Source organism: Cygnus atratus, chromosome 2, assembly GCF_013377495.2.
Source record: "Cygnus atratus isolate AKBS03 ecotype Queensland, Australia chromosome 2, CAtr_DNAZoo_HiC_assembly, whole genome shotgun sequence".
In the NCBI taxonomy this organism is placed as follows: Eukaryota; Metazoa; Chordata; class Aves; order Anseriformes; family Anatidae; genus Cygnus; species Cygnus atratus.
Genome location: NC_066363.1, coordinates 51,451,668 through 51,465,803, shown reverse-complemented (window position 1 = coordinate 51,465,803; position 14,136 = coordinate 51,451,668). Strand labels below are relative to the sequence as shown.

Below are 14,136 nucleotides of genomic sequence, written 5' to 3'. Positions count from 1 at the left end.
GTAAGTGTGGACACACGCTGATGTGTATATTCTAAAATACTGACGGGAAAGGTTGCTCCTAGAGCTAGACTGGGGAAAAACAGCGTGAGGAACCTCAGCCATCCAGAGTCAAGTACGTTAACCAACGTCTTCCGAACTGATTTAAATGGAAAAGTCCAAGTAGTGTTGGACGTTGAGGCACAGTGGAAATAAAATACGTGCCCAAATAGCGTTAGGCTTTGAGGGGTGATGGAAACCCGCGGCCTTTAGGGCGGCCGCGCCCCGCCGCACTCTTTTGCCCGCCGCCGGCCGCCGTCGCGGCCCCGCCCAGCCCCGCGCGCGGCGGGGCGGTGTGGGCGGGGCGGCCGGGCCGTGATGGCGGAGCCTGGCTGAGGTGAGGGGCGCGCGGCGGGCGGTTGGCGGCCGTTGGCGGGCGCCGGGAGCCCCTGGGGAGGGGGAGGTCGGCGTGGTTCCTGGCACGGGCCGGGGTGCCGCTGGTCTCCGTGGCCGCCTGGCACGCTGCCGGCTCGGCTCAGGCCACCATCAATCAGCGCCCCCAGATCCGTTTCCTCTGCACAGCTTTCCAGTCGCTCTGCCCCCAAGCCTGTAGCGCTGCATGGGGTTGTTGTGGCCAAAGTGCAGGACCCGGCGCTCAGCCATGTTGAACCTCATCCCGTTGGCCGCTGCCCGTCGACCCAACCTGTCCAGGTCCCTCTGCAGGGCCTTCCTACCCTCCAGCACATCGACGCTTCCCCCCACCGTGGTGTCGTCTGCAAACTTACTGAGTGTGCACTCAATTCCCTCATCCAAATCATCAATAAAGATATTAAAAGAGGATGGGCCCCAACACCTATCCCTGGGGAACACCACTGGTGACAGGTCACCAGCTGGATTTCACTCCGTTCACCACCACTCTCTGGGCCCATGATTGCATTCAAGATGACCTGTTCCATCACCTTTCCTGGCACCGAGGTAGGCTGACAGGCCTGAAGCTCCCCAGGTCCTCCTTACCACCCTTCTTGTAGATGGGTGTCACATTAGCAAGTCTCCAGTCATCCGGCACCTCTCCAGATGACCATGACCGCTGGTCGATGGTGGAAGGTGGCCCAGCAATCACATCCACCAACTCCCTCAGCACCCTCAGGTGGATCCCATCTGGCCCCATGGACTTGTGACAGTCCAGGTGGAGCAGCAGGTCTCTATAACTGTTTCCACCTGAACTGTGGGGGCGGTTCTTCTGCTCCTTGTCCCAGACTTCCAGGTCTGGAGGCTGAGTAGCCCAAGGGTAATTGGACTGGCTAGTAAAGACAGATGTAAAGAAGGCATTAAGAACCTCAGCCTTTTCCTTAGCTTCAGTAGTCATGTTCCCCCCTGTGTCCAGTAAAGAATGGAGATTCTTCTTGGCCCTCCTCTTGCCGTTAATATATTTATAAAAACATTTTTTGTTATCCTCGACCATAGCGGCCAGGTTGAGCTCATGCTGGGCTTTGGCCTTCCTGATTTTTTCTCTGCATATGCTGGCAGCTTCCTTGTACTCTCCCCAAATTGCCTGTCCCTTCTTTTGCAGGACATAAACTTTCTTTTTCTCCCAAATACACAGCAAAAGTTCCCTGTTCAGCCATGCCAGTCTTCTTCCCCACTGGCTCTTCTTACAGCACGCGGGGGCAGCCTGCTCCTGCTCCTTGAAGACTTCCTACTCGTGGAGCGTCCAGCCTTCCTGGACCCCTCTGCCCTTCAGGACTGACTCCCCAGGGACCCTCCTTACCAGTGTCTCAAACAATTCCAAGTCTGCCCTCTGGAAGTCCATAATAATAAAAAGTTGTGAATGCCTTTTGCTAAACTTTACTGTTAATCAAATTCTTGAAGCAAATTAAGCTTATGAAAGTGCGTTCTCCTTGTCAGTCTGTCCCTTTCCCTTCTTTTGATCCAAATTCTAAACTCCTGTTTGAAGATTTAAAAAATCTGGAGGAGGAGAAGTCTGAAAGGATACATCAGACTCTCACAAAAATATGATTCTGTAAAACAAGGACAAGAAGATTACAGTCTGGGGGAAGAATGGGGAAAATTTGGCAACTGTTGCAGCTTGTCAGCCAGTCAGCAGGTGTACCTCATCTTATCCTCTGGAGGCTTTAAGATTGTCGAAGTAGAAAGCAGATTTCTGCAATAGGAGGACGAGTACTTAATGGGTGGTAACTTCCACTTGTGGTTTTCTGTCTGATAGTTCTGGTAGTTAATGCCCTATTTTTTTTTTTTTTTCCTTCTCCAGGTTTATTGTCCAAAGGAATTTCAATCTTGCTTAAAAAGGTATGAATTTTAGTTTGGCTGTGTTCTTGCTTTTCTGGGCCATGGAAAAAAATTAAGCTTATTTGTTTTGCAAGCTGTTGTGTTACATCAAAAATTTTTCTAGAAGAGACTGGGGGACCCCAAACCAAAACATTTTTTTTCCTTCCCTGTGTTGAGTTGATTACATATTCCTATGTTCTGTTAGCTGTATAAAGCAGTGTAAGGGATGTCACTTTTTTTTCCTCTGCAGTGTGAGCGATGTGGAGCTTCATGAGTTAGAGCAGGTGTAGACACACAAAAGGAGTTTGCATGGAGGAAGTATTTATATGTTGGGATGAGCCAGCACCTGAACAGTTAAGCCATGCTGTTTGTTATGTACTGTATAAACTTGCCTCATTTTGTCTTTTGGTGTTTGCATTTCCATATAAAGCCCTGCTGGTAACTGAAAATCTCCCCTCACTTGTTGCTTGCACCAGAACAGATTTGTAGTGAAGACGTAGGAGTGGTTCTTTCTAGTCCTGTTATTTTCTGAGAAACCAAAAAACTGCCTGCCATCCCTTTCTCGGTTCGTGTAAGATCATTTAAAAAGCATTTAACTGATATCTTTATCTGGTGTCTGTGTTTCTGTATAGCTGTTTAAAGTATGCTTAGTTTGGTGGATAAAATCTTATTTTCCGTATACGTGCACGCTTTGCAGGACAAGGTAGTGATATGACCTCTAGTAAGGTCAAATCCTATTTGTGTTCAATTTAGTATTTGACATTGAAGCAGAAAACTTCAGCTTTCTTATTTTAAAAACAATGTTCTTTACAAATACATGTTACTGTCATTAAATGTTTACTCAGAGATGTAGTCAGCGTGCATCTAGATGAGAAGACAGAGGACTAAATTTGGAAGCCAGTTCATCTCTGAAGTTAGGTTTTATGTAAACTCAGGCTTCTGCATTACTCGCCCCACCTCCATTAGCTTTTGTTGTTTAAACTTTTGTCGTGGAAAGTCTATGTAGATCAAAACAATAACTCACTTATTGAGCTAGATGTCTGTAGCTTAATGGTAATGCTGACTCAGTAATATTAAGCCAGTAAATGTCTGCACTGTTGTAGTGCTTCTGAGTGGGAATTCCGATAAACTCTTAGAGTAGATACTTATTCCAAGAGTCTTTATTGCAAGACTTCTCACAACTTTTTTATCCTTTACATTTCTCTTTTAAAGATCCTGGCATTTTTCTTTTCAAAGAATGCTGAATAATTAGATGTCTTAATGTCAGGTGCATCCTCTTTGTGATGTCGTTATGCTCCTGCTTAAGTTACACAGAAGTGTAATGGTTCAAGTTGTGTGAAGTTTTCCTTAGAAATATATTTTGCAAGACTGACAAAAACACTCGTATTGGAAAAATGTACAGGTGTTTTACTTATTGCGTTCTTAAATTATTCATGAGAAAAATCTGAAAGAATATTGTAGACCAGTAGCCTGAATTTTCTGATCCCCAAATCTGTTTTAAAGAAATTAGAGCTTTGTTTGTTTCATTCTTCACTCTCTGTTAGGACAGTGTTGTATTTTTTCTGTGAACTTTGTGAAGTGTCTTTGTGCAACTTCTGTAGTAAACTGTTTTTTCTTGAGACACATGCCAAACCAGGTTTGCAGTGGTAAATGAGACTTAATTCTGGTTAAGGTTTAAGTGAGGTATGTAACTAAGGCAGTAACTTTTTTTGTAGGCTACTTTAGCAAAGCACCTTTTTCTGATCTGGATCTTGAGATTTACTAGGAGATATGTATATTTACATATTATATATGTGTGTATACATTATACCTTTACTGATGAGAAGCATGCAAAAATTCAAAAGTGTTTACTTTCTTATGGAAAATAGAACTTAATATGCTAAAAGATCACTAAAATTGTACTAGTCAGATCATAATATTTTATATTAGCTGGGTGTGCTTGTTTAACATCTTGTACCTGAGGACAGGAGTCTTGATTTTGCTGTCATGCTGAATGAATTAATTCAGATGAAAAGCCTGGGGGGGTCAGGAATTCTAGGAATTTTTCAGTTGTTTTGTATTCTAATAGACTATGAAGACAAGTTGAACTACTGTGCACCTATTTTCAGCACACACATAAAAGGTCCACAACAGGCTCCTGTGCAGGCATTTGAATGCTGTCTCCACAATTATTCTCATGTTGTATGAGCAGAATTATATCTATCACATAACGTGAACTCATTGTTTCATTATGATGCCTGACATGATTAAGAACACTCGTATCTTGGATATGTGATATCAAAGGAGCTGCAGGGTTTTTGAAATAGAAGGTAAGGTACAGGTTATTCAAAAAACAAACAAACAAAAACCCCATATATTCTGTGTCTCTCTCCCTGCCTGTCAGAGGGATCTCAGGAGAAGACAGTATCAGGAAATACCTTGGGGTAATTGTCAGTGTGCTGAAGGTCCCTCATGTATGCTACATTGCAGGTGTATGTATATCTGACTTCTCTTTGTGAGGACATATGCAGTAGGTGTTAGAACCTGACTTTGTACTCAAGTGCTTGCTAATACCATTCTTCTCTAATGCTTCTCAAAGATGCCTGCTGCCTGTGATTCAGTGCTTGAAGATATTGAAGATATTGTGTCAGCACAAGATCTGAAACCCCATGATCGGCAGTTTGTAAGAAAGAATGTTTTTCCAAAAGTTCGAAAACGCAGCTCACAACAAAGTACTCAGATAGATGATGATCCCCCAAGTGACAGGTAAATTCTTCCTGGGGTAACAGGGAAGACCCTTTCTTTCTTTCTTCTTCATATCTCATGTGCACTGTCAAATTCTAAAAATAAGGTGGAAGTTCCCATTATCTTATAATATAAAATCTGAATACAGTATAAAAATGAATAGTGTTTATAAAATGTAATGATAATGAATAATAATCCCCTAAGCAAGTTTCTCCTAGACAACTCTTCGTAGAGATCACTTATGATTGAGATATCGATTAATGAAGTAATTGGGCTAGAAAAAACAGTTCCTGTTGCTTAAGCATTTCTGAAAAATTGCTTCTTTTTAATTACTTAGTAGAAGCTGAGCTCTTCAGAATGCAGTCCTGGAGTAGTCTTTTGACATCTGGACTAGGAAATATAAACAAAATTGTGAGGGTGATGAGAAACTGATGCTTACTAGGTCAGAATGAGATTAAGTTTATTAGCTACTAACTGCAACGGAGACGTACCCAAACGTATTGGCCATTGCTGAGAGAAGATAGCTGTTCTTTACAGCTGATGCATTTGTAATCCTTGAATTCGCAATTTTTCAAGGGGAAGGGCATATTAAAAGTGGGTCTGTGTTAAATTAAAACAAAAACCAAAACAACACCAAACCAGAGAAATCTTTGAATGCTTTTTCTGTCCTTCTGCCTTTTAGGTGGCTTTTGTGGAATATGGAATTCCTGTTTGGAATTATGTAATATGGGATTACAGTTTGCTTGGAAACCTGTGTTAGTTGCAAACAATCTAACCATGTGCTCTGTGTGTGAAATTTCCCATGATTCTTATTTGTGTTGGGTAGAAGTGTTATCCAGAATAGTCGAAAACTTACATAGGACATGCAATGAAGGAGCCTGCTTGAGAACTCACTTGTATAAGAAGACGTACATTTAAAACAGTGAGATGTTCAAGTCCCTGTTGCAAATTGTGTTTTATCTTTATGTCTTTCTTTATCTGATCCATTGTGGAAATTGTAAAATGCAAATAGAGGTAATGAAGGCAACCTGTCACGCAAACTGTTACAACACAAGAAAACCTTTCCTGCATGTTACTCTCTTAAAAAATAAAAAAAAATCAAAACCCGAAAACAAATCAAAATTACTGAGGTCATTGAATTGGCACCAAGAACTGTTGCTTGGAATGGCTCTAGAGCTGGCTTAAAGAGTCCTAACCCGTTTTTTTTCTGTTCTGAAGAAGACAGCCATAAATTATTAAAGAGCTTTCACTATTATTTCAGTGAGACAGGCAAGAATATAACTCTAACATGTCTACAAATTCCACCACTGTTTTAAGATTGTTAGATAATTTTGTATGTCTATTTTTTTGAGATGTCTGTACTTTTTTGTTTTTAACTTTCTGCTTAAAAAAATGCTTGTCCCAGGATTTAACTCATTTTTCCCTTTGGAAGTCTAGGTGTTTCTCTGGGAAGCTGGGGGGGGTGCGTGGAAATTGTGGAAGGACTGAAGACTCCTGGTATCAAAACAATACTGAAACTTTATTGCATTCAGAACTTAAGTGTGTTCAGCAAAAATGCTTGTCTTGCTTAAAAAGAGCTTTGCGCCCTGAGATATGCTATTTATTCAAGCTCAAATGTAAAGAAGCACTGAAAATGTTATCTGGTACTCTTGTGAGCTGGTCCTTGCCCACAACTAAATACCCACCCAGATGCTTCCTCATTCTTCCCCAGTGTGCTGTGGGAGAGAATCAGAAGAGTAAAAGCTAGCAAACTTGGGGTTTGAGATGAAGCTCGTTTAATAATTGAAGGAAGGGTGTGGAATCGCCACCTCCTGCAGCAGACCAGTGCCCAGCCAGTCTCAGAACGGGGGCTATTTTGGAAAGATCAAATTTCCAGTTTTTATTGTTGATAGTGATGTCACATGGTATGGAATAACCCCAGCCTGCTTGCAGGGAATGCGCAGTGTGAAAAGAAGGCTTTGACTTTGTGCAAGCACTGTTCAGCAGTAGCTAAAACATGGGTGTGTTATCATCACCGTTCTAGTCGCCAGTCCAAAGCACAGCACCATATGGGTGGCCGCGAAGAAAGCTAACTCCATCCCAGCCAGACACGATACTCTGCTACATGAAAGTTGCGTGATCACGATGTCCTTATGCAGTTGTTCTGGAGCTGATATTGCTTACTATGTTTTTGGAGAATTACAGTTGAGTCTGTTCAGTGGGCTTAAAGGGGAAGCTCATTTGTCTTTTAACTTGCCTTTTTGATTCATTTCTACTTAACAGCATTATTCCCGGTGTTCAGAAAATCTGGATACGTACATGGGGATGTTCTCACAATAATTCAGATGGTGAATATATGGCTGGACAGCTAGCTGCATATGGATACAAAATTACAGGTAAGAATGTCAGAAAAGTTGCATAATTCAGGATTTGTGGGTGAATTTGGGAAGTGTCAAGCTGTTGTCAAATGTCTTTAGATATTTAGCATTATTTGTGTTTGCTGCTGGAGGAGAGTTGAACCATTCTATGTGAATGATCTTTGTTTCTGTACGAACAGTCGATATAATGGAGGTAGAATGTTACAGGATTGAATCCTGTAGAGTTGGAAGAGCTGTTGAGTTATTTCTCCTTTTCCTTTGAATATCTTGAAATGAGACAAGAGGAAGCATTTTCACGCCAACCTAAAATTGAAAAACAAAGCAAAACAAAAAACCAACCAAACTTGTGGTTGCACTGGCCACGTTTCATCTCCTTAACGCAAAAAGTGTCGAATGAAAAGCTGTGTGAAGCTGAAAACAGACATTCGTGTTTTAATGGCGAATTATTACCTGAGTACCTTTGTATAGCTTATAACTAGTTAAAATTGAAATATAAATGTAAATCTTATTAATTCTTTTTTTTTTTTCTGTCTTGCATTTAAACTTGCTGCCTGCTTTTACTGAAAAACTGCAAAGTTGTCTTTCCTGACATTTTGCCAGAAGTGTTTTATTTCTGGTTTTACAAAATGCCTATTTCTTCTGATCAACTCATGGCATCCTTGAACGGTTACATCTTTTTCTTTTTTGTGGTTGATCTTTCTGTATTTGTCTAAGTAGAAACTGGAACCTGAATTATTCAAATGGTGAACTATTTTAGGGAAACAGTGTGATTCTTTAATTAGTAGTGCAGCTCTGAAGTAGGTGTGCTCTTCTCACAGACAAGTGGAGTGCTGGTCCAGAAATCCTTATTTGTGGCAGCTATTTTTGTAAACTACAAATGAGGTATCAGTTTGAACTTGTGACTTGCTTAATCTTAGCTTCTCTTTACCTTAATTTTTCTAGTGCATCGTGTTCCAGAAACTACTTCTGTTTTCTTAGGCTTTTTAATATTTGGCTAGCTGTCTTGTGCTATTGGAATTTTACTGGAAACAATATAAGGAAAGTGAAGGAAGAAACTTTGTAAAAAAAAAAAAAAAAAAAAAAAAAAAACTTTTCTCTTTTTAAAAAATGAACTGTTTATAACTTTGAAATAGAAATAACTTTACATTTGGAATCTGAAGTTGAGAACTAAAAATTTAATAGGAACTGCAGTAGCTGGGCCAGGAATACCTTCCGTAATCTTGTTAATTGCATATGAGATTGACTACTAGTTTCTGGTCATTATTGAACATCTTAATTTAGTTTATGTGTGTGCATAAATGTTTTAAAAAATCCTGCTGAAGTGGTAGGCAAAAATTATTCAGTGTTTTTCTTTTGTAAAATTAGGTAACTTCTTTTTAAATGTATATTTAAGGAGCTCTGGAAATCGCGTTTTTGTTCAACAGAATGAAAATATTGGTTACAAATTCTGGTGAAAGTAAATTTTTACAACTATATCTGTTGAATGTTCTCCTTCATAGACTGGTAATGAAGCTGGAGCCGAGTGCAAGTATTGCGAGTATGGTAGCTCTATGTGAGAATGAGGTGGTGAAGAGGGCACCTGCCTTTCTGCTCAATGTAGTGATGCTTCTAGCAACAAGTGCGTATGAAGGGGTTTGCTCTGTGTCTGCTTGGGTTGCAGATCACTTCCCAGGGTTTCACATCAGGACTGATCTGATTTGATGTCTTAAACAGGCATGGAAGACAGGATGCAGTGTACCTTCAGCAGGCTCTCAGACTGTCAAACTGGAGGAAGTGCTTGATAGGCTCAAAGCTCGTGCTGCTATTCAGATGGACCTTGATAGGCTGGAGGAAGAAAAGGCTAAAAGAAGGCATGTGAGATTCAGCAGAGGCAAATACAAAATCCTAGGGTTGGAGTAACCCTAGCTGGTGGTAAAGGTGGGGGTGGGCGGAGTGGCTGGAAAGCAGCTTTGTGGAGGAAGAGTTTGGCATTGAGGTAGACAAGAAGGTGAACGTAAGTCATCAGTGTGCCCTTGCAGCAAAAAAGGACTAACTGCGTCCTGACCTGTTAGCAAGAGTGTAGCCAGCAGGTCCAGAAAAGTTATTGCTCAGCTCCATTTGGTGCTTGAGACAGCATTTGGAGTGCTGTGTGCAGTACTCCAGTTTGGGCCCAGTTTTGGGCTCCCCAGGATAGCGCTGTGTATCCAGTGAAGGGTCACCAAGATGTTTAGGGAGCTGGAGCACGTAGTGTATGAGGAGACACACTTTGAGGGATTGGATTTCTTCAGCCTTAAGATGTGATGGCTAATAGAAGGTCCTAGTTGTATACAATGATATGTAGGAGGCATTAGATGATCTTTAAGGTCCCTTCTAACCCAAAACATTCTATGACTCTGTAAATAAAAAGCGTCTTGATTAGCCTCTTTCCTGAATGTTCCTGAGCTTTTGAGTCAACACTTCAGGAGCTGAAGAGATACTGGATTAATGTTCTGGTTCTAGGAAATAAAATGTGATCTTTATTCGCAGTTCTTGTTTTTTTGTTTGTAAGGAAAGGGAAATGGTCAAACACTGTTCCTGGTGTCTTCTTTCATTCTTGCAATTATATAGTATTAGGAAGAAGAAAAGCAACACCAGACAGACTTCTGTTACTAACTAGAAGTTAGAACTATATAATATATAATGCTGTTTGCTTTAGAAATTGACTTAGTCAAAACTGAGCATTGATTTAATGATGTCTTCTGATTTTAGAAGTATATTTTTGACTTGTGAAAATCTTCCAATACTATTCCTCATCCCTGTTTATTGCGTGGATTTCACCCTGTTCTTGATTTAAACTCTGTTCAGGAGATGCCAAAGTCGTTTTTCTTGTCTTCCATCTGTTTTGAAAATGTTCTTGTTTGTACAAGCACTCATTGCTTTTGGTAGTGGCTATATCCAAAGGTGAAAAATGAGGGCTGTGCTGCAGTTTGGATTGCAATTTGCAATCTTTGTTTGTAGCAAAGACAACCTCAGTTAGGGGGAAAAGAGTGGTGTGAGTCGGCAATATATAGGCATTGCAATAACAGCAGCACTGATGGAAAATCAGGAACTGTATTAGCTTTGCAAAAGGCAAAGGGAAGCCAGAAGAAGAGCTGAACCTATTTTTTGTCTGTTTTTACAGTGTGAAGGTGGGCAGTGTTCTGAACAAATCTTGCATACCATCTTGTGAGAACACAAAGCTCCTTTGTGTTGGTCTGAGCAAAAAGAAGTGTGAGGACCAGCTGGTATTGGCAAAGGGCTGTGCCATGGTATTTGCTTGTGTTCTGTTCTGGAAATATTATAGCTTGTGGTGGCTTTACTGGTTCTAAAACTGGTTTTGGTTTCTTGGCAGCATGACTCACTGTATAGTTTAGATATGCCTGTGTACCTACTAGTGCTCCCTTTGAGGTAGTCCCTGGAGGAAGAAACTCATGGTACAGACAAGTAATGCCTATTGTGGGATAAGGGATCAGGGTGAGCTGGGAGCTCTCCCTTACTTGGAGCCAGATGATTGTTAGGGAAGGTAATTCAGTAGTATGTGTGCCACGCAGCAGTACTTTCTCTCTGAAAACTGCTGTTGAGCATATGTAGTCAGACATAGAAGCAGTTGATTTCTGAAGCAGAAGGTTGTATTAGCATTTAGTTGGCATCTGTAGGTTTCTCTCTTTGTGGGATGAATGGTTTTTAGCCTGACATTCTTGTATGCGTTTTGATGGATCAAGCAGTTAGGCATGCTTGTTACTTTGTGATAATTGCTTTTGGTTCAAGGCAGCCTAGGTCCAAAGCATTCCCTTCTCAGTCATTGTAAAACATGCTGGGGAGAGATGGAGGGAGAAATTAAGAATGCATTACAAATACCAGAAGAATGCACAGTAACGTCTCTTGTGGAGAGGAAGCAAAAAGTGTTGTTAATAAACATTCAGCAAAACTGAACCAGTAACTGGTTATCCACACTACATTGTTTTTTAGAAATCCATGCTAGCATGGAACTCGTTTTCCATCCTGTAGAGTGGGATTTCAGAAGGAAAAAGCAGGTGGAGTTTTGTTGCTAATTCAGTGGGGTTAGATTTCATTTAGCACATAGGAACTAGACTATTACAGACTCTCAGCTTTATTTGTGCACTTTCAGACTAGTCTTTAAGGTATCCTTTTCGTTATCTTGAACAATTTGTGAGTTTATTGGATGGAAGGATGCTCTTTCAGAACTGGGCACTGAGGCATTGCTCGTATTAATTGTGTTGCATAAACCATACTTTCTTGGACTTTGGTCATCCACGTATAGACACAGCAAAGCGTGCTGCACCATCCATTTTATTCATCCAAGTGGAAAATAAAGAAAATGACTACGACTGTTCAGGTATTGACTCTCAATTCATGAAGCACAGTTCATAACTTGATGCCTTGTTTTATTTTTAAGTGTTGTTTTCAAAGTACTTTCCCATTGCACATTTTAATCATTTTAGATTTTGATTTATTTCATAGATATACAATAGATGTATAATCTCCTCTTGAATAGCTTACTGTATTCTTTACATTTGTTAACTTAAAATAAGCTCTCTGTGGCCTGCGAGGTGATTGAAGTATTTTGACTAAGATTTCTACTGGCTTCTGGTATATGATTTCAGTTGTTCAGAATCAGCAGTTGGTCTTTCCATTTTTCTCTCTTCACCCTGTTATTAACACTTCTCTGCTCCCTCACAAGTGTTATGTAAAACAAACTACAGCAATTACTGGGTAGATTTGGTGTGGTATGAGCCATCCTTGTTATGAGATTTTTTTTTTTTTTTTTGTAGAAGCTAGGAGACAAATCCTTATTAGCTGCTCATTAAGTGCTCAGTCTGTAGCTTTATTAACCATAGAATTCAAGTTTAGTCTTTGCTTTTAGATTTGCACTTCTCAAGTAGTTGTGATTGTAGTGCCAATTCAGGGGAAAAAAAAGTCTCTTTGCAACCTTTTTTGCGTGGGTGGAGGGAATACACAAAATAACCCAAACTACCTTTCTGGAGATGACAGGCACTTCAGTTTTCTCAGACAACACTGCATTTATTAAACTGTCATTCTCAGAAGCAGCTGAGCAATGTGGAAAAGTGAACCGAGGTGTAAATCCTTTCTTGTTCTATACTCAAGCTGAAGAATTCTACCATATAGACGTAGGGTCACAAATCCTGCTTGGTTTTTGCATTACTTGATAACCTTGTACACCTGCTTAACTCCCCATGTAACCTATTTCTTTTTCAGATTCAAACTGACTGGTATAATCTGGAAGTAAAAGCTTTTGGTTGGTGATACTGAAAGAGGCAGTCAAGTTGCTTTGGTACTTGTTGAAGTGAGGTAACATGGACAGTGAGATTGAGAGCATCCTCAGCAAGTTTGCTGATGACACCAAGCTGTGTGGTGCAATTGACATGCTGGAGGGAAGGGATGCCATCCAGAGGGGACCTTGAGAGATGGGCCCATGCGAACCTCATGAAGTTCAGCAATGCCAAGCCCAAGGTCCTGCACCTGGGCCGGGGCAATCCCAAGCACAAGTACAGCCTGGGAGGAGGATGAATTGAGGGCAGCCTGGGAGGAGAAGGACCTCAGCGTGGTGGTGGATGAGAAGCTCAACATGAGATAGCAGTGTGCACTTGCAGCCAGAAAGCCAACCGTATCCTGGGCTGCATCAACAGAGGAGTGTGGCCAGCAGGTTGAGGGAGGTGATCCTCTCTCTCTCTGCTCTGCTCTTGTGAGATTCCATCTAGAATGCTGTGTTCATCCCTGGGATCCCCAGCACAAGAAGTACATGTACTCATTAGAACAAGTCCAGAGGAGAGCCCTGAGGATGATCAGAGGGCTGGAGCACCTCTCCTAGGAAGACAGGCTGAGGGAGTCGGTGTTGTTCAGCCTGGAGAAGACAAGGCTCCGATGAGACCTTCCAGTACCTAAAGGGGGCCTACAGGAAAGCTGGAGAGGGACTCTTTGTCAGGGAGTGTAGGGATAGGACAAGGGGAAATTGTTCTAAGTGAGAAAAGAGTAGATTTAGATTAGGTGTTTGGAAAAAATTCTTCACTCAGAGGGTGGTGAGGCACTGGCACAGGTTTCCCAGAGAAGCTGTGGATGTCCCATCCCTGGAGGTGCTCAAGGCCAGGCTGGATGGGGCTTTGGGCAACCTGGTCTGGTGGGAGGTGTCCCTGCCTGTGGCAGGGGGTTTGGAACTGGATGATCTTTAAGGTTGCTTCCAACCCCTGTGATTCTGGCAATATGTTCTCCTGCTTTCAGAAGGTCTAAGCTGGTGATGGTCACAAGTTTGCTTTGGGCTGTGGGTCTTGGGCTTGAAAATCCTGCTCTGTCATGCACAGGTAGCATGTGAACACTTGGGATGTGGATGTGTTTTTTTGTTTTGTTCAGTCCAATTTTTCAGTGCTGTTGAAATAATTGATAGAGTTGGAAATACCAAGCACCATCTTCCATGGAGAAATAAGAACTCCTGTAATCTGCTTAAAATGTGAAACTTTTGTGCTGCATTCGTTAAGAGGATGAGGAAAGATGAAATGAAACAGAGAAAAATAAAAGGTGACAGTCATGGGCCGGAACAGACAAGACTACAAGAATGTAGATGCCCAATTTCCTTGGGAAGAATACGGGTATTTTCTGGTGCAGTGGAAAGTGCCTTATGAGGCAGTGAGTGGGATAATGGGTCTGGAGTTGTTAGGGTGCTTTCTTGCAGTGCAGAGTTAATACAACATCGTTCAGTCGTTCTTATCTGCAGCAGTCTGTGTTCCCCAAGACTCTGTAAACTAATCTCTAATTGTGGTTT

General features: G+C 41.5%; 1 protein-coding gene across 1 annotated transcript in view; it reads left to right on the top strand.

Annotated features, from left to right (window-relative positions):
* Nucleotides 1-298: 298 nt before the first annotated feature.
* The window catches only part of CDKAL1 (CDK5 regulatory subunit associated protein 1 like 1), a 434,104-nt gene continuing 420,266 nt past the window's right edge, over nucleotides 299-14,136 (top strand). Inside the window, exons 1-4 of the mRNA XM_035549604.2 lie at nucleotides 299-373; nucleotides 2,246-2,283; nucleotides 4,841-5,007; nucleotides 7,249-7,361. Of these exons, the coding sequence (XP_035405497.1) occupies nucleotides 4,841-5,007; nucleotides 7,249-7,361 (280 nt within the window). The 5' untranslated portion in view covers nucleotides 299-373; nucleotides 2,246-2,283. The remainder of the gene's footprint in view (nucleotides 374-2,245; nucleotides 2,284-4,840; nucleotides 5,008-7,248; nucleotides 7,362-14,136) is intronic.